Raw genomic sequence first — 19,897 nt, forward strand, 5'->3', positions numbered from 1 at the left:
TTTGTGAAAGGGTATTTAGAGGTGTACTTGTGGCTGGGAAGTTAGGAGCTCTACACAGGAGGGTTTCTGAAAGTACCAAAATGAGGATTCAAACCTTTAGTCATTGGCATGTGCTTGGCATGTCTGTGAACCCTCCTACAAATAGCATTTAAGTTCTCCAGGTGGGAGGCAGCATCTCCGCCATGGGGCTCTGTGCACATCTGGGTGCTGCTTCAGTTTATTGCATCTCTGCTTTCTGCTGGAAAACACCCATTTGGACTCTGTCTTTGTTGAGGTTTTGGTTTGTTTTGCTTGTTTCCTGTGCAATTTTTCTGCCTTTTTTTTGGTGAAAAATCCTGTGGTTAAGAAAGACCTGAGGGAGGGGGAGTTCACTCGCCCTTCCTTTCCTCCCAGATTCTCATCTCTGCTGCCAGTTGGATGCCCCAAAACCCCCCCTTGAGCCAGATCTGAAGCGAGACCCAGGGGCTGAGCGGATGAGCTCTGCAAGCAGCAAAGGCAGGATAGACCTGTCAGTGTGGGGAGGGCAGGGCTGCCCTGGAGGGGTCCTGCTGACACAGCAGGAAAGCTTGATTTCACAAGTATCAGGCTCCCTCAGGTCTGAAAGCACAATGGCACACAGATACTGAGAGAAAACAGGAGTGGTCATTGTCTGAATTCTCTCCTACCTACATTTAATCCTGCTTGGCCATCCTGAGATGAATGAGGATTTGGCATAGCTGAAGAAATCTGCCACAAGTTCTTCTTTGACCTGGTGTAATCTCACCCCAGAGGGAACCTGATCAACGGGTCGATGTTCAGCAGTTTGCTTTCAGTTGATTTGGGTTTTTTTATTTCCTGCCGTGTCAGTGATCTGCTGCTTTGCTAAGGTAGATACAGCAATGCCATTGCACACCCTGTGTGGGTTTGTGCAGCTGAGTAGCCATTGCAATGGTGTCTGTGCTTGGAGGAGCCAGCTCACCCAGGCGACTGGCTCTAGAATGCAACATGGGGCACAAGAAGCAACTGGAGGTGGAATTGTAGGTGTCTGAGAAGAGTTTGGAGCCCAAAGCCAAACCCAAAGGGTGTTCACCCAGCCATAGCCCATGACTAACTCGCACTGTAAATCCCCTTTGGCAGACAGGAGACGAAGCCTATGGGTAGTAAATGTCCCTCAAGCTTTTGAGTGCGTCCGTGCAAGTTGGGGCTGAAGCTTGTGCACGAAGGATTGCAAGGAAAGCGTGCCCTCCGGCTGCCCATGCTGTTTCTTGTTACGCTGGCATTCAGAAATGCCACTATAAAGTGTTTTTCCAGCAGTAAACTGCAAAGGAAAGTTATTGTGCTTCACTTACTCACCCTCTTCTTCAGGGAGCACATGGAGAGTGGAAGACTGTACCAAAGGAGAGCATGAACAAAGAAGCTGGGAAAGCTGCCAGCATCCTGCACCTCTAAATCACATCAACCACATGCTGGAGATTAATCAGGCATCTTAATGCTGGAGGGTTGATACCACACAATCATGTTTTATGGGCCTCTCACTCTCTAATCTTTGATTTCTGTTCCAGCCAAAGGTGGATGCAGATGCTGAGGCCAGGTGGGCATGGCAGATTAGTGTGCTATGCAGCTTGCCTGCTCTGGTTTGGAGTCAGCAGTGGTTCATTTCTGCTGAGACAACTCTTTTCTTGCCCTCTCTGCCCAGAAAGCTTTTGGCAATTACAGACTCCAGGATAGAGTTCAGCCTCCTGAGCCTCTTGCATTTTGCAAGTGCAGGGTTGCCTGTGCAGAAGTAAATAAAGTGTATTTAATAACAACAACGTACAGAAGTGGTCTGTTGGTGACCCTCTGCTTCTTGTTATGGTCACTGTGAGTTGCAGTGGCTCTGTACGCAGACCTTTAAGGGTGATGAGAGCTGTTTGTTTAACACTGAGGATGGAGGCTCGTGGCTGGGGTGGAAATGTGCCTTGACATCTGAAAAGCTTTATCCAGGGAGTTGTGGGTTGTAGCATGCTGCTCATTTTCAGTATTGTGAGTGAACTGCCAAATGCGAAGCTGGGTCAAGGTAGGTGCATTGAACTGGAGGCTGTGGAATGCACCTCGAGCACGCCATAGGGAACACTGCTCACCACTGTTGTGGGCTCTGTGGTTTTAAGGCAGCTGACACGAGAAATTCTGTTGGCTTCTTATTTTTCCAAGCGTGGCTAACCCAGCAATGCAGACATACCTAACTAGAGAGCAGCTAAGGCTTTGGTATTTACTGCTTTGCATCTCTGTTTGGATCCTGTCTCTCTGACGTAGAATTGTTCAGACTGGAAAACACCTTTAAGATCATCAAGTCTAACTGTTAACCCAGCACTGCCAAGTCCACTGTCTTTAAAGTATTCGGTTGCAGTCGCTCGTGCCTGATGTGTGTCTGTGCAGTCCATAGCTCTGTGTGTGCGTGTGTTCACACGTGCTTTTGCTTGCTTTATAAACTTATCCTTTTCCACAGCCTTCAAATGCAGGGCTGAAATTCATGTCCTTGGGAGTGTGGCTGACAGGTATTAGGATCTGCCCTCCCCAGATGTTCTTTTGCATGTCAAGCTGGTTGGCTCCATTAGCCCCCCCCAGAGCCTTGTCAGTCGGCTTGTTTGTCATTCTCAATCACAAGCTTCTGTGGATGTGAATGGAACTTGTTGTGCAGCTATGAAAAGAAGAAAGAAGCTATGGAAGTGGCTGGAAATCTATTGGGTGGAACATCTTCCCATGCTGTGCTAAGGATCAAAGGGACCCTCTTCATCCAGGGTCTCTGCTTTCTGGCTCCCAGACATGATGTTTCCAGGTCTGCTTCTTTATTTCTTATCAGCAAATGTTATGCCATCAGACACGGAGGTTGTGAAAATCAAGAGGTGGTTGCTTAGGAGGAGGAGGAGAAAAGGTGTTTTGGTGGTATCAGCAGGATGCAGAGGAGGTGGAAAGGGCAGCAAAATGCTGTCTGGCCCAAATTGTGTCTTGGTGGACCATTGCAAAAGGGGGAGCCGTAACGCTTGAGTCTTTGTGTGGGGTGGAGCGAGTTCACGAGCCCAGATCCTTGGTTTCACCCTAAAAGAGAAATGTTAGCTCTCTGTAAACAGTATCGACAGAGCTTCCCAGTACTGGGAGGGGAGGAAAGGAACTTCTGTATAAAACAGAAGGAAGTAGTTGAAATAAGGGGAAGTGTCATCGCCTCTCCGCAGCTGGTGAGAATCAAGATGTAACCCAAGAGCTCTGCATCCTCCTTGCATGCCCCCATGGGGTCTCCCAAACCCATTAACCCATCTGCTACGGGACCCAAGTTTAACAGCTGCTGCTCAAAACTGCTTAATGCAAAGCTGTCTGCACAGTGGCAGCAGAGCAGAGAGGAGCAAACCGCCTATGTGGCTTCCGAGCGTGCGTTTCCTGGGTTGCTCCAAGCTGCCCAAGAGATGCTCCCGGAACCCTGACCCCTGTTTGCTTCTTGCCCTCTTGTTTTTCTGACTCAGTCCATTGAACTCTTGCTGCTGTTCTTGGGAAATGGCTCAACAGCTGAGTGCATCTCCTCCTCGGGGGGGGTTTGTGCGTACAGCACATTTCTCCCTGGCTCCGTCTCCTCCATGAGCGAGACGTGCTGGAGGCCCCCCCTTCTCTTGCTGAGCTGTCTGCATGGCTCTGTTCCCTCTGCTCGCTGTTTAGGCAAGTTAGAAGTACTTAATTATCATTAAACGCCTTCTGCAAGAGAAGATTGCTGTGCTGTTAGAACCGGAACGGACATGACCGGGGAGCAAATGGATGTTTTTCAAAGAAGGGGTCTGAACACGCAGCGCGCATGGACCTGAAATAGGTCCCTCCTGCCGAAAGGCCCCGGGTGACCCATCGCTTGCCGGTGCAATTACCCGAGTCTTGGCAGCTGGCAAGATCAGCAAATGGGGTTTATGTCAGAGCTTGTTACCTTAATTTGGTTAATTGTAGAGCAGAGTGCGGCTGAACAGCCAGTTCAAACCAGGTTCCAGATCTCCGGGGTGCCGGGCACGGGCAGGGCATTGCCTTGAGAGCGGCCGTGTCTGCATGGGCTGGGGAGGATGAAGGATCCGGAGGGTGCGCATAGCATGGTTTTGGGATGCTCTCACATACAGACCCCTCTCTCAATGGGAGCAGTTGGGCCGTGCTTGGCAGCCTCACTGCGCATTTGTAACCCTTGATTTGATCCAGAGTCAGCAGTTTAAGGCTGGAGGCTTGAATTGCACGCTGAGGCTCGACCGATGCAGTGTCCAGAGCTGAGGTTCACACCTCGTTTGAACAGCAGGTCCTAGTGAGAATTTGTGTTAGAGGAGGGAGGTGAGAATGACCGTGCTGGACCATCTACCCAATGTAAGAAAGATGGGGAGAGACTTCGTAGCAGTGCCTGTTACGATAGGGTGAGAGATGATGGTTTTAAACTAAAAGAGATTCAGACTGGACACGAGTTAAAAATTCATTACAACGAGGGTGGTAAAACACCAGCATGGGTTGCCCAGATGCAGCATCCCTGGAAACATTCAAGGCCAGGCTGGATGTGGTTCTGGGCAACCTGTGCCCATCAAGTTGAAGATGTCCCTGCTCATTGCAGGTGGGTTGGATTAGATGAGCTTTGGAGTTCCCTTCCAACCCAGACTATTCTGTTTCTATCCCCAGTCTCCAACTGGGACCAGTAAAGCGTCTGTGGATAAGTGTAAGAACAAGAGGGGCACGTGGTGCTTCATGGACACTTTCACATCCTCCAGTGCACCTGTGGGACTTCTGCACCACCTCTGTGCATCTTTGTGTGATGCATTTCTGTTCCAGGGATCTAAGGACCTCCTTTGTGTGTGGGGCTGCTAACGAGATCAGGGCATGCTGGGTACAGTCAGAGCTCACCTGCTGCATCTGGGATGCTTCTGGCATCACTTTGATGCCAGTTACGTCTACAAGCATTACTGGTGGGCACAGATTGTTGCCTTTCTGCTGATCTGCTGCCTGGCAGTGTGGGGCAGAGCTAGGTGACCATGGCAGGAGAGGATGGGATTTGATACTTGGGGCATGCTTGTTAAGGAGCCCAGGTTCCTCTCATGCAAACAAGTAGCTGTAAATCATAGAATCCCAGACTGGTTTGTGTGGGACAGGACCTCAGAGCTCACCCAGCTCCAACCCCTGCCACGGGCAGGGACCCCTTCCACTAGAGCAGCTTGCTCCAAGCCCCTGTGTCCAACCTGGCCTTGAACACTGCCAGGGATGGGGCAGCCACAGCTTCTCTGGGCACCCTGTGCCAGCGCCTCAGCACCCTCACAGGGAAGAGCTTCTGCCTAAGATCTAACCTAAATTTCCCCTGTTTAAGTCTGAACCCTTGACCCTCTGTCCCGTCACTACAGTCCCCAGTGAAGAGTCCCTCTATGAAAGAAGCTAAAGAGCATCGTGTGGACACCTAACAACATGAGCTTGCCCCTTGCAGTAGGAAGAGATAGATCTTGGCTCCTCTGGTTATTTCATTGCGTTCTGGCAGGTTGCACAGAGATGTGAAGTTTAGCAACTCACTGCAAGCGTTTGAGAGGTACAGCTCAATAGATGAGGTGTCACAGTGAGGTGTTAGCTCCTCAGGTGCTGAGGAGGAACAAAAAGCCCTTTCCTTCCTTCGTAGTCTCTCCTGGCTGCCTCCACACTGACCTAACTTGCCACTCCTTTGCCAGTAGCTGCATTTTGTTGCTGATGCTTCAAAGGGATGAGTTAGGTGCATGCCGCAGCGGGTGCAAGGAAAAGGTGTGTGAGTAATTAGTTACGTCCCACCCATCCATCACCCTCACCCGCAGCATAATGAAATGCCAAGGCTTTGTTCTTTGCATCAGTGCTACTCCCTTTGCTGCCTTTCCCTCTTTGTCCATGTATCCTGGAGGGCAGGCAGTCCTGACACACAGCCAAAGTGTCTGTACAGCCCAGCAGGACACCAAATTGGGCTTGGACCCATCCTTGCCCAGAGGCTAAAGATGCTCATGGTCCCCAAGCGGATGGAACATCCTGAATCCAGGCGTGTGGTTTGGGGCTGGAGACTACTGGTGGTCCCTCATCCTGGCCAGCGGGGTGAGGGCAGCAGCTCAGCCCTTCCTCAGCAGCACCAGTGCATGGTTCCTGTGTGAGGTTTTTAGAGGGCACAGAGTGAAACCTGCAGATGCCTCAGAAAAAGGAACATTGGGACTGAGAGCTTTTGCCTGTGATGGGCAGAAAGAGGCTGCTGGTGGAAGATGGTGTCTAGCTGCGGACAAGAAATGGGGGTGCATCCTCTTGACATGGTAAAGAGGTGGTCCAAGTGGGAGCTACTGATGAGCAGACCTTAAAGAGACTTCCCGAGGGGTGTTTGCAATGCTGAGAGAGCTCTCCTTGTCCATCGGTGTGCAGTTCTAGTAGCTAATTACAGTCACTGTTAACAAAAAGTGTATCTTATTCCCATAACAAAAGACCTGGAAAGCACTAGACTGGTAATTATCTAGGAGGGGCAGAAAATTAACTCAGGAAAGCTGAGCCCGAGGGATGCAGCAGAATGTGATACTGTGCACACCCACCTCCGGATCAGCCTTTTTATTCACAGCCAGGCCCGGGCATTAATGCTAAATTAAGATTATGTGACTGAACCGATAAGCCAAGGAATTAAGGTTAAACTCACAGCATTGTATCGGTGTCTTTGAATTGCCTGGCTTTCCTATTACGTTTTGATGTATGTTTTCTACCCTCACTTTAAAACTGATTGGTGCATCTTGCAAAGGAGATTCACTGGCTGAAGGGGCATTAAATACAACCAGGATACATTCAGAAGAGAGCTTCCTAGTGCAAGGAGGTGCTTGGAGATAGAAACAAGGCAACACCAGTACAGAACTGTAATCTGCAGTGGAATGTGGACAAGTAGAGCCTTGCAGACCTGTTAGACGTAAGTGCACGGGGCTCCCTGGACATGACTGCCCAGTGCATGAGCTGCTGCTAGGGTCCTGGCTCTTTGCAGCTCATATCTGCAGCATCCCCTCTCAAATGGGATAGCAACTAGCCAGGAAAGAAGGCAGAGGGATGGTGGTTTCCTGGGTACTTTGTGAGCAGACAGCATTTTGCATGCTGCGTTAAGGAATATCTTTTTGCCATGGTTAAGATTCAGCTGGAGCAGGAGGGAGAAAGGAGGTAAAAGAGTAATGTCCAGGATGGAGAGGGTGGGGATAAAGCTGGAGGGTCAGGTAGAGAAGGGGAAAGACAAGCAAAACTCTTCCATGCACACAGGGCAGTTCTGTGTCACTGGCACTGGTTTGGAGCAGTTCCTTGTGAAGCCCCATGAGTGAAGGATGCAGCAGCAGAACAACAGCGCTGTCAGGAAAAGTCCCCTTTTCCACCACCATAAAGATGAGTTTGAGGTGTTAAAAGGTTAATGCATTTGTTACCCAGACCCTGCAAAAGAGGTCTTTGGTGACATAAGGGAGTGCAAGTTTACAGTGTGAGATGAGAAGAGGGGACATCCAGAAGTGCTTGGCTTGTCAGCATCTCTTTCCCATACCCAGAAGCACATCGTAGGTACCTTGTGCTAAGAGATGAAGGGTTAAGCTCCAGGCCCTGCTGACTGCCATGTGATGTAGTTGCTGGGGTGATTAGTAAAGATCTGTGCCCTAAGAGGAATCACATGGGCTTCGACAGTGCTCCCTGGATGCAAACCTGCCCTGCTGAGTCCTGCCTCGTTCCTTGCTTCTGTCCTCTCCCAAGAGGAGCACTGGATGCAGGGAGGGGAGCATGGCTTTGCCATCCCACAGCCAGGCTCCACATCAAAAGGCAGGGAACAAAACAACTGCAGAGCATTTTAAAGCAAAATAAATAAGCCCTTTGGTGTGGGTGAGTTCTTACCAAAGGTACAAACAAGTCTATTTATGGCTTTTTATTTTAAAAGTAAATAACATAACAGAAACTTTTGATATTCAAGCCCTACAGAACCTGACTTCCCACAATCAAAGGCATCGCCTTAACCCTCTGCTTTATCAGGTGGCTGGTGGGACTAGAGGAAATCCTGGGTTTCTGCTTTATTGGGTGGCTGGTGGAAGTGAAGGAAATCCTGGGTTTTTATCAAACGAAAGCAGCTTTCAGTTGGGAGGACAATGTGACAATATCTGTTTGCATAGCATCTTCCAGCAGGAAGGTCCCCAGAGTGTTTTCTTTGCAGAGAGGAGGTATCTGAGAGGTTACCTTAGTGATGGCACATTGTAGTGTGAGAAAGTTTTGAGTAATGGCCATTTGCTTGAGACAAGTGTATTTGGTGCTGATTACTTTGTGCATGATTCCAGATGAGTTAAGTATTGTAAAGCTGGAGGAATCAGCCCAATACGTGCACATGCTCTGTAGCATAACCCAAAATGCATCATTATGATAACTAAGAATACTAAGAGCAGCTTTTGCCTCCAGGTTTCTCTGTTTCAAACCCCACAAAGGGTCACAATCCATCTGCCTTGGTTTTGTTTTCTGCAGGTGACGTGACAAACCTGACTCCTGAGCACTCCTTTGAAGGCACGAAAGGAGATGTGGGGAACATCGTGCTAGCTCTGTACAGTGGTCTCTTCGCCTATGGAGGATGGTAAGATTCAGCCCTCTATCTTTCTAAATGCTGTAGTCCATTCCTTTTGTCCTCAGATTATGTTTGAAGGAAGAGTATGATGGAAGACTTCCCATCTTTCTTGTAACCAGTTGGTTTGGGTTTGGCTATTGACATTGGTAGTCATACTTCACACCCTGTTTCCAGCCAGGACATCAGAGCACAAAGAAGTGGAGGTGATCATGGCATTTAGAAGAGGCAGCAGATGATGGGTGATGATGCACCATGATGCTGGGTACAGCTTCTGTGTGTGTTAAGGGACAGCAGTAGGATGGGGTTAGCTAGAAGAGAGATATGCTAAATGCCAGCAGATTGCTTTGAGCACCAAACTGAAGCTCCTGGAGGGCTTCTTCGTCAGTCCCTTTGAGCACTTGCAAGCACAAGGAGCCTGCTCAGTTTGCTGTAAAAACAGGCCAGTTGCAGCCACCCTTATTGCCTGGAGGGGTGGCCCTGTCAGTCCTGGGTCCAGATCTTCACCAGCAATCACCCCTCCTCTTGCACAAAAGCTGGTCTGTTATATCCACCACCACCATCCAGGGCTTGTCCTTTGCTGCAGCTCTTGGACTAGGCATTAGCCATCGTAACTTTTACTGCAGGTGCCAGTCTCTCTACCCCTCTTTAAATTCCCTTGCAGATGAGTATAGGATGAAGGGCTTCATTTATTCCATGGGCTAACCATAAATAACCACTGTTCCTTTTAAATTACAGGAATTACTTGAATTTTGTTACAGAAGAGATGATAAATCCCTACAGGTAGGTGTGTGTCCTGTGATGGCTTCCCCTGGGGGGGGAGAACCTGTTCTCAGGAAGCCTTTTCCTCGTCTGTGTAACAGGGGTTGCTGATCAGCCCAGAAGGGGAAGTAGAAAACAAGTTAAATTAATGGCGTAGTTCCTCCCTCAAGTAGGGGAAGGGGGAATAATAATCTCCTTTTGAGAGGAGCTGTTGCTTACACTGCTTTCCTGTACTGCTTATATTACCAGTGCTGTTGGGAAGTCCTGCTTCCTTGGCACGGCACCTCTCTGAATTACATGTGAGGAAGAAACACTCGTGGCTCTATTGCCATCTTGTATAAACTCCCACAAGAGTACTTGTGTGGACATACACTTGTCGTGTGCTCTTCCTCTTCTCTTGAGCCATAGCCACTTTCTGCACTGCTCATGCCTTTCGGGGCTGAGGTAAGGGTGGGCAACACCAAAGCCAGGACGTCGCTGATAAATCACTGTTGCTCACAGACGAGGTAGCGATGGGGCACTGTTGTCGTGGGTTGCTTGTGCAAGAACCCATTCCTGGCTGACCCTGGCAGTGATTAGTGCCTGCTGGGAAGCATAAGGTTTGATACGACCTTTCCTTCACAAACACAGTTATAGAAAGTGGTTTTTTTGCCATTTTGCAATTATTTTAATCTCTTCCTGAATGCAGTCACAGTATTTGACTCTTTCCTCCTGTGGCTTTGAGCTCCACTTGACCAATTATACATGGTATCAAGCAGGGTTTCCTTTTTCAGTTTCCGTTTGCAAATGAAGTTAGACTGTTTGGAAAGGCAAATTTGTACCAACACAGCCTCATCATTACAGACCGACTCCAACTGTGTCTGAACTCGTTTTCGTTGAGTTTCATCAGTCCAGCGAGCTCCACAGTTAGAGCCTAAAATTTGCCCACTAAATCGCTGATCTTTCCATCTCCCACAAGAAACCCACTAGCAGGAATGGTTCTCTGCCCAGAAGAGAATAAATGTACTAATGCCACTGGCATTGGAGGTTATTTTTAACTAATGGCCTTTGCAGTGACCTTGGACTACTGCTTGCCCAGACAGTCAGAGTCTCTCCATGCATAAAGTTCCTTCTGCCATAATCCTTCACTCTACATATGTCAGGCTCCAGCCTGTTCCCATGTGGGCATTGTCTCCTTTCCTAGGGGAGCAGTGTGTGGCTGGGAAACGGGACATGCTAAAGAGCCAAAGGGCAGAATGGCTCAAGCAAACTTCAAGCGCGCACTGGAGGGCTGTGGCATGAAGACATCAACAACCCTCTTCTCTGAACTGCAGCACTCCATTGCAGTCTATGTTTTCTTCCTAGAAACCTGCCTCTGGCTATCATCATCTCACTACCTGTAGTCACTTTGGTTTATGTGCTGACAAACTTGGCTTACTTCACCACCCTGTCAACAGAGCAGATGCTGACATCCGAAGCTGTGGCTGTGGTAAGCTAGGTGCATTTCTGATGTGACTCATCTGTCTTGTAGGGCTGGTTAAATCAGATGTGCAATCTCTCCATACATCTCATAGTTCCTTCCAGGCTGATCATGGCTGCATACAAAAGAGCTGATGTTTGACAGGAGATAAAGAGCAACTGTGACGGGAGCAGGGAAGAACAGTGTGATACCAAGTGGGATTAATCACAGACAGTAGTGAGGGTGGGCAGTCACTTACCACTGCTCTTGATTTGGTCAATATGCAAGCTTGCTGCTGGCCCCATGACTTCCCATCAGTTACCAGCACATGATACTTGTGTGAAAAGGTCATGCATTCAATACTGACCTAGGTTGTTCTCTTTCTGTATCTTCTTTGTTTTAATTAAGAAAGGAAAACAATACTTGTATTAATTAAAATACCATGGAGGTCAGAAATCCTGACTGCTTTGGAAGTAAGCAGCACAGTGTGATCTTGCAAACTGAGTGTGACCAGGTTTGTTCAGTGCTTCAAAGGGAATTTCCCAGTCCCAGGATAAGGGATGAGCTGGTCTGGGCCGTTCTGATGATGTGCTCCATCCTTTGGGTTAGTAGCAAGACCCTGCTCCAGCCTGCACCTATTCAGCACTGAGTTATTCCACTAGCTGTCTGTCTGGTTGTCTTGCTTACCTTTGCAAGTCTTGAAATCAGTGCATTAATAGCATTGGTGTAAAACTGCAGGGAAGCAGCATGGGGTCAGTTTGTGATATGAAAATACTACTCCAGGTCACTGCCTTTGCAAGGGGCTGCATCCCAGGTCCTTACTCAGCAACTGGCAATAGCTGCATGTCTGAATCTCCTCGCAGCTTCCCTTTGGTCTTGAACCTTTGGATGACTATTGTGATAAATATTGTGTCCTGACTCTGAAGGAAGGGCTTATTGCTGATGTTTTTTTGCAGTTCCACAATGTGCTTTGTGGGAAAGGAGGAGCAACAAATGGCAATATGGAAAATCCCATAACAGCTTCGGCACCAAGCCATGCCACTTGCTCAGATCTCTATAAATATTAAGTCTTTGTAGGCAGCTGTGATTTCTTCTGGGCATTCTGGGTTTGAAATATCTGTATTGTTGCCCCCCGTTTAGGATTTTGGGAACTATCACCTTGGCGTCATGTCCTGGATCATACCCGTCTTTGTTGGCTTATCCTGCTTTGGATCCGTTAATGGATCTCTCTTCACTTCTTCCCGGTAGGTTTCTTGCTTAATTCTGTGGGTTTATTTACAAGCTGTGCTCAACCCTCTTTGCTTGGCATTGTCCTCCAAAGAGTGGCTGTGCTTAGGCACAAAGTCTGAAGGGTCTGGAGGCCATGTGGGGAGTGAAGGGAAAACCAAGTAAGACTTCAAAACCATATCCAGTTTAAAGGAAGACTTTTGAGTGATCTTGGTCTTCTGTTTCTCAGGCAAAATCCCATTGAAGTTATTAGAACATAAGCAAACACATGCTTGAGGCTCAGTGCTGTTGCCTGAGAAAGTGGCTTTAATGAAAAGCAGAAACTTATGAAACTTAAGGGCTGAGAATACCTCGAGAAAGAACAGGGCAGGATAGGGACTGAGACGGTTCCAGCTCTGACACACATCTCCCAGGTTGTCTTAGGAAAGCCACTTAATTGCTCCCTCTGGAAAGGAGGCTATAAACACATCCTTTCCTGCATTCCTTGGCTGTCTCCAGCCTTCCTTCCCTAAGAGAGGGGCTTTCCACTCTGTGTGTGTGTAGAACACCTGTGCTGGGGTCTGATCCTGGAGGGCATCACTCCTTTTGCCTTACTAGCAAAAGGGTGCTACTCTTGCACTATGCAAAGCACTGCTGAGGTAGAAAACCTGCATGTAGCCTGGGCCTTTCAATCTTGCTGCCTCAGCACGCATCTAGGCTGAGCTTGAGCTGTCCCCACTTGTTTTGTGCTGAAGACAAACCCCAGCCCAGGACTGAAGGTTGCAGAGGTGATAACTGCTCCGTCTCCCCCATCTCAGGCTGTTCTTTGTGGGATCCCGAGAAGGACATTTGCCTTCAATCCTGTCTATGATTCACCCCAGGCTCCTCACTCCTGTGCCATCCCTCGTCTTTACGGTAAGCACCTGGCTCTCTGGTGATGAGGATCAATGTGGTACTGAGGAATGGGTTAGGGTAGGATCACATCAGAGTGGTTGGATGGGGCTACTCGGGCACCACCTCCAGACAGAGCCATTCCTGCAAGCACCGACAGGGGAGGATAGACCTCCCTCTCATCGTATCCTCATACTCCACTTCTGTTTTGAAATCACTGCAGGCACCAATTGCAAATAACCTAAAAGAAGTAAAAAATAATCAACATGATTCTTTCCCTAGCAGATAGTTCTGAAAAACCTGAATTTAGTGCTGTAACATAACTTGGGTTTGCCTACTGCCTTTGCTAATGGCTTTTTTTGTTCTGGATGCAGTGCATCATGACCTTGCTGTATGCCTTTTCCAACAACATTTTCTCAGTCATCAACTTCTTCAGCTTCTTCAACTGGCTCTGCGTGGCTCTGGCCATCATCGGCATGATGTGGCTGCGTTACAAGAAACCAGAGCTAGAAAGGCCCATCAAGGTGAGAGCAGTGTGGTAGCTGCGTGGTGGTTCCTCCCAAGTCCCTTCTGGGCACCAGGGAAGGTTGGCAAGTACAAGCTGGTTATCCTCTACGGAAGGCGAACTGGGATTGCGAGTGTGAGGAGGAAGTGTTGTGTTGTAAGCAACCTGCTGCATGGGAACCTGCTGGATGCAAATCAGTGCACGAGGACAAGGAGCTACCAGGGGGACATCAGAGAGTAAGAGGTTCTGAGCGTCAGAGATGCGGGGTGCTCTGATGGCACAGCCCAATGGGAAGCTCTCAGTGACTGACGTATTCCCCAGGGCAAATCCTAGGCTGTGGCACACAGTGAAACGCTCTGCGACATCGTGGAATTCAATTAAAATAGCTTTTCTAATAAAGCAGGCAAACCCACGCCTGCAGAGAGGAGAACTTTGTTCTCTTTGTCCTTGGCCAGCTTGGCAGTGCCGTATCCCATCTGGGACGAGCCCAAGATTGTGTCAGCCACAAGCATGTCTGCCTTCCTTAAAGGCATGTTTCTTACTCGTCCCCCAGCAGGTCTCTGCCAGGCCACAGGCAGCCAGAGAGAAGCAAAACCCACAGACCTGTACCAGTGCCCTCCCAAAGTAACTTGCAGGGTGTTTCGTTTGGGTTTGGGCTTTGATTCTAAAAGCCACGCTGCTCTTGGGGGGTGCCCTGCTCAGAACCTAAGAACTGCTGTGAAGAAGCAGCACTGCTCATTCTGTGGTTGCTGCTGAATTTGATGCTGTTGGTACAAGTGTTTTTTATAAGGAATCATCTAAGTATGGAATTGGGGTCAAAAAAAGGGTGCTGAGAAAGGCTCTTGGCAAGCCACATGTGCGTGCTTTGTTTTGCTGGTTTTAGATGTACGTGGTAGGTGTTAGCCTACATCTGTTTTCCCCAGGACTGAGGAAGAACACTGCATAAACCAATACCTTCCCCGTGGCAGTTCAGGGCCATGGTCCTCTTATTCAGAGCACTGAGGCAGACAGGAGCACTGTCCATGTAGGCATCCATAGGAGAACATGAGCTTCTTCCCTCCCTGAGCTGTACAGCTAGATAAACTTGACTGGAAAGCATACACTGTTCCCCTGATACAGCTTCTAATCTGTTCTTTGGGTCCCTGTTCAGGTGAATATCTGCCTGCCCATTTTCTTCATCCTGGCCTGCTTGTTTCTCATTGCTGTTTCCTTCTGGATGACACCGAAGGAATGCGCCATTGGCTTTGCGATCATCTTCAGTGGGATCCCTGTTTACTTCTTCGGGGTCTGGTGGCAAAACAAGCCCGAATGGGTTGTCCAACTCATTTGTAAGTATAACCAGTGAAAGCAAAGGTGCAGCCTTGGCTTTTGCTCCAGAAATAGCAGCTTCCTGGTGAGCGTGCTACAGCTAGTAGCACTGGCTCTCCTTTGCAGAATGGAGACTTCCAGTGTCTTAGTTCTGATTAACTCTTCTTTAATGGAAACAAGTTTTAACCTGGTGATTACCTTATCTACCAAGCACCCAAAACACACCCTGCCTTGTGATAATTGCAAAGTTTGGGCCAAATACCATGGGTATTCTTCATCTTGGCAAACTGGTGGCTGTTACGCAGTGGAGCGTAATTTGCTGAGCACATTGCTGCCTTTCTTCTACCTCCTGTCAAAGCACAGGGTCAAACCTTTTGTCAGCAGAGAATCCTTTTCCAGTGGCGTAGGAAGGGAAAAAAACTAACAGTGTCACAGTCTGAGCACAGTTGGCCTCAGTTTGGTTGCTGAAACTTCATAATTAGTCCTGATCCATCTCTTAGCCAGTGCTACCGTTTCTGATCCAGTCAAAGCTCAATTTGGCATCAAAATGGGGCAGCAGAGCAGAGGGAGAACAGAATCCCCTGGATGCTTTCTCTTACAAGGTTTATTTTTAAGGTATCTTCATATAAGGTTTTCCAGCAGCTGACACTACCCCACGGGGTGTTTTGAAGGGATGGAGGGGCTGTGCTTGGCACGTGGAACCTCTCCCTGAGCACCTGAATCAAGAAAGTCATTCCATGTGTTCAAGTAACTAAACTGCACCATCGGCCCCCCCCAGCTCGCATGCAACAGCCTGACCTAGAAAAGCAGACAAGGAGAAATGCCCAGCCTTAGCTGGATGCATTTTATGAAGAAGAAAAAAGCCTTTCAACAGTGCTTAGCACTTGTTATTATTCTCCCCCTGCAGTCTCTCTCTCCCTCTCACACACTCACTGTTTTATTCAGAGTGTTAGGCTCAGTTCCTGGAAAAGCCATTTCTGCAGTGCCTGAGTGGTGAATTACCATATTAATTGTTTTCTACCCACTCAAAGGTTTGTTAGGAGAATATAGAAAATATTCTGGGAACACTGAATGATAATCCTGCAGATGCCCAGTTAGGAACATAAGAATTCCTGTCATGTGTATATTCACATATTGCAAAGAGTTTGGTCACTTCCAACTGATCTGGCTGGAATTTGTGTGCATTTACAATTAGTGTTAGCTCTACCTGGCTAGACTATCTTGTGATCTCCAAACACATGGTGAAGCAGCAGAAGGCACAGGTGTGTTTGGACACAAGCCACCTAAACTAATGGGTGGAAAAATAAAGTTACCTCAGGTTAGCACCTTTCCTGTGCAGACTGGCACCTGAAATGCTTCCTTTGCTCTCACCTGCTCTGTGCAAGGCAGTGGGCTCTGCTTTGGGTTCATAGGCTGAGTTGGTTTTGTCTTCAATTAAAGAAGCTGCGTTCACATACAGCCAAGGTTTTCAAAATAGGAAGTAAAAGCATCAGTTTCTATTTCCTATGCTAATTCCTGTTATTGTGCCTGACTCGGTTTTGGCTGCTTGCAATTATGGCATCCAAATGTAGATACCATATCACCATGCAAGTGTCAAGACATACTGGAGCATCTCAGGGCAGTACAGCATACGTGCTGCAGAAGCAGAGTTCCCTGTGTTCCATTTTATATGAATGTATGTATTTTATATGTCCTGTTTAAGTTCTGGGCATGAGTCAGTTATAGCCCACTGCTCATTTGCTTTCAAGTCTTACACTGTATTTGGACTAAACTTGCTCAGAATCACGGTGGGGAGGCTAAAGGATGAGCCCATTTGAGGCAGAGGATCATGAACTAAGACCAAGATATATGTTGGGCCCCTGCGTGTGATCTCTGACCTGTACTTTGCTTTCTTCCCCATAGTCTCCGCAACAGTCCTGTGCCAGAAACTGATGGAAGTGGTTCCACAAGAATCATAAGCAGGAAAAGCAGAGACATTCAGCTTGAGGAAACGCACAACATTACTCTAAGACGACACAAGGAGAAAACGGTTCTGATCCCTCGTAAACGAATCCTAGGCACTGGAGCACCCCATCGGAGCTGCTTCGTGTCTGACACCGTGCCACCAGCTCTGCCTTGTCTCCACCAGCCCCTCTGTCGTCACCCTTTAGCCTGGCAGATGGGCAACCCTGTGATGAGAAGTTCTTGGTACGAATGTGAGCCAGGAGGAGGAATTCCAGCCGGGAGCTTCCAGAGGGGTCCTGCCTGTCCAGCAGCAGGAAGTCTGATAGCATCTCTGTGTGTGTGTGTGTGATACGGAGGGTTGTATTCCAGTTCTGTGTAGACTTACTTGGCTTGGGTTTGGGTCTGGGATCCCCCAGACGACCGCAGATCTGCTCCTGAGCCCAATTTGAGTGTTGTCAGCCCTACAGATGTGCCTGTACGTGGGTTTGGGGCTGTCACAGAGCTGCAGGGTGGTCCTGAGCTCGGCCCACCGGCCTTCCCTGGACAACAGGGAGTGGTTGGGAAGCAAAGGTTGGCTGATGTTGGCTCACACACACACACAAAGTCATACCAAAACACATGCTGCTGGATGCTTTGGGCTCTGTCCACTGGCAGTGACTTAAGTGAGACAAGGCAGAGCAGAATTAGTGTCAGAGAAACAATGTGGGGAGGTCTTGTCTGATTTTCATTGCATTCCTGACTAGAGCACTCGGGGATCCCCTGCCACTGTCTGGCTTTGAACTCTCAGATCCAAGCCATCTCCCTACTGTTGAGTCGGCCCCTCTGGGATGCTCTTCACCACAATGCCCATCCTGTGGTCCTGTGAATTAGCACTGGGGCAGGTACAGGCCTGAGGGTGGACTTCCTCCTGATAAACCCAGGGAATAGCACTTAGCAGAAGGCCCAGTCCTTGGTTTCCTCACTCCATGTTTCTCTGTAGACAGGTTATCATCCAGCATGGGATGAGCAGCATCATGCTACCCAAATGGCCCTGTTCATTGCCACAATGTGATTCATGTTTGACCATAAACCATTTGCAAAGAGAAAATTAAGTGTGGGATTCCCTTAGCTTGTTCCCTTGGGGCTGGCTTGTGCATTGCCTGTTGCTGTGCCCCGTGTATCTTCTACAACATGCAGTGGAGATGGGACCAGCTGGGACTGGGGGTGTATAAAAGGGCAGATGTCCTCAGATGCTGGAGCCTGGGTTTAATCTTGGTCTGCTGTAGATGGTCTGTTTTGCTCTGAGAAGCAGGGACTGGGGCCCTGGTCCTCCTTTGTGCAAAACAGCATCATCAGGTTTGGCTTGGTGAGATGCCCCCACCAACACCCTTGTGCTCAGGGAGCAGTCTCTGAGCACAAACCACGTTCTGCATGTGAAGTCTTGTTTTGCTGTTGTGGTGGTGCAGTCCCATCCCCTGAGCGCACCCAAAATTCCTCTACTTCCAAGTAGTCAGAACTGTCCTCTAAGGAGCATGTTGCTTTATTTGGTCAAAAGCATCACCTCAAAACTGCAGTTGTGAACAGTTTGCTCATGACGCCTCTGCACTTGAGGTGATAGTCACTTGGAAATCAAAAGCATCTTTTCCCTGCAAGTGAGCTGCTTCAGTCTCTATTACCGATCTTTGTGCTTGTGCTTTGTGCAAATGGGTTGTTAAACTACCTTTTTTCCTCAGTATTTCTGTAAACTAAGCTATTTGGAAACCAGGATCCTCCAAGAGCTAATGCATTCTATGGATTCTCCTTGTAGTAGACAGTTATTTTGGATGACAAGGCATTAAGAACACCAATGGTACTAGCTCATGCTTTGTTCTTTTATGTTCTTTAGCAAAAAAAAGGGGTTGTGTGCAGCTTCTGTTCAAATGTGTGACAGCGACTGTGGCTACGTCAGCAAGTGTCTGCATGCTGCTCTTTGCTATTGCTTCACCAACCATTCGTCTTTGCTTTGAGGCAGTGCAGGAGGAATAGGTGAGACAATCATGACGATGAGAACCTTTGCTGTCAGGTTGCTTATTCCATGGCAGCACAATGTAGAGACACCCAAGCCAGCCCTGTGCCTCTCTGCATGTGTTAGCATCGAGCTGTCCTGGAGCTCAGTTAACCTCTGGGGAGTTGCAGCTGGTTTGGGTGTATCTACAGCACAGAAGAGCCCAAAGTTCATGGCCGGTGTCTGGCTGTCCAGGGGACCTACGTGCAATGAATTGGAGCATCTCAGATCCAGTGCCTGTGGAGAGGAGTTTGCATAAATAAGGTCATGAACCGTAAAACCTGAACTCAGTTTTTGGGATCCTCTTGCAGGTGAAGGCTGAGAGTTTTTGGCAGGGGAGTGATGGGAAATCACTGCTTATGCTGGACCTGTTTCATGGAGAGAGAACCTCTGTCACCTTCCACTTGGTCTGCAGGCTTTTTTGGCTGTACTGGTCTTGGGGCCGGGTTCAGCACAGGGGCTCTTAGTGCTAACACATGCCAGCAGAACCACTTGCAATGCAAAGGAAAGAGATTATAACTCTCAGCCACCTCAATCCAATGTAAATTAGCACTCAAGTCCAGTCCATAGAGAGCTCAGAAATGGGTCCAAATCTTTCTAAAACATGGGGATCGCTTGGTTTGGACTCATCTTTAAATGAGGTTTCAGTGAAGACCATCACTACACGATTCCCTCTTGGTGAACCTTTTAAAGAGGAGATGTCACACTGAGAAATATTTTTTTATTAATTAACTGATCTTAATTAAATCTTTCACTCGCTTGCTCGCTCTTTATGAATTTTCATGATTTTTCACTTGCTGCTAAAGATCTTTCTCTTGTACTAACCTGCTGGCTCTGGCATTGATACTGTATGTTTCACGGTGATCTCACCAGCATCTCCCTGGCAATAGAGGTTTAGGAAGAAACTGAGCCAGGTACCAGCACAGAATGACAAAATCGTTGCATTTGGTCAGTCACAGTTCACATTGCAAAGTTTACCTTGCAAAAACCTGATTTATCCCTGATTCATTGACCCCGATAGTCTCCCCCCCACCATGGTGACATGGCTGTAAGAGGCTGTCTTATTTTTTTTCATGGGGATTAAGGAGATAATGAGGAAGGGGGTAAAACTTAATTCCATTTTATAAAGAAAACACAAGAAAGTATTTTCTCCAATGGTGAAACTAACAGGATTTACTCACGTGGCAGCTTGTAACTTGAATCAGCACCCAGGAGTGTCTGCTTCCCTCAGGCTTGCCATGCTCAAATACATGTTGAGAGGAT

General features: G+C 48.2%; 1 protein-coding gene across 1 annotated transcript in view; it reads left to right on the plus strand.

The window, feature by feature from the left end:
• Positions 1-18,450, plus strand: part of SLC7A5 (solute carrier family 7 member 5) — a 36,835-nt gene extending 18,385 nt beyond the window's left edge. Inside the window, exons 3-10 of the mRNA XM_061477393.1 lie at positions 8,464-8,569; positions 9,296-9,340; positions 10,664-10,787; positions 11,898-12,001; positions 12,782-12,878; positions 13,229-13,378; positions 14,510-14,687; positions 16,570-18,450. Of these exons, the coding sequence (XP_061333377.1) occupies positions 8,464-8,569; positions 9,296-9,340; positions 10,664-10,787; positions 11,898-12,001; positions 12,782-12,878; positions 13,229-13,378; positions 14,510-14,687; positions 16,570-16,625 (860 nt within the window). The 3' untranslated portion in view covers positions 16,626-18,450. The remainder of the gene's footprint in view (positions 1-8,463; positions 8,570-9,295; positions 9,341-10,663; positions 10,788-11,897; positions 12,002-12,781; positions 12,879-13,228; positions 13,379-14,509; positions 14,688-16,569) is intronic.
• The last annotated feature ends 1,447 nt before the right edge of the window (positions 18,451-19,897 follow it).

The sequence above is a fragment of the Pezoporus flaviventris genome, unplaced genomic scaffold, assembly GCF_033815535.1.
Source record: "Pezoporus flaviventris isolate CSIRO_AGI_PZ_B2104156 unplaced genomic scaffold, CSIRO_AGI_Pfla_v1 ptg000105l, whole genome shotgun sequence".
NCBI classification, from domain to species: domain Eukaryota; kingdom Metazoa; phylum Chordata; class Aves; order Psittaciformes; family Psittacidae; genus Pezoporus; species Pezoporus flaviventris.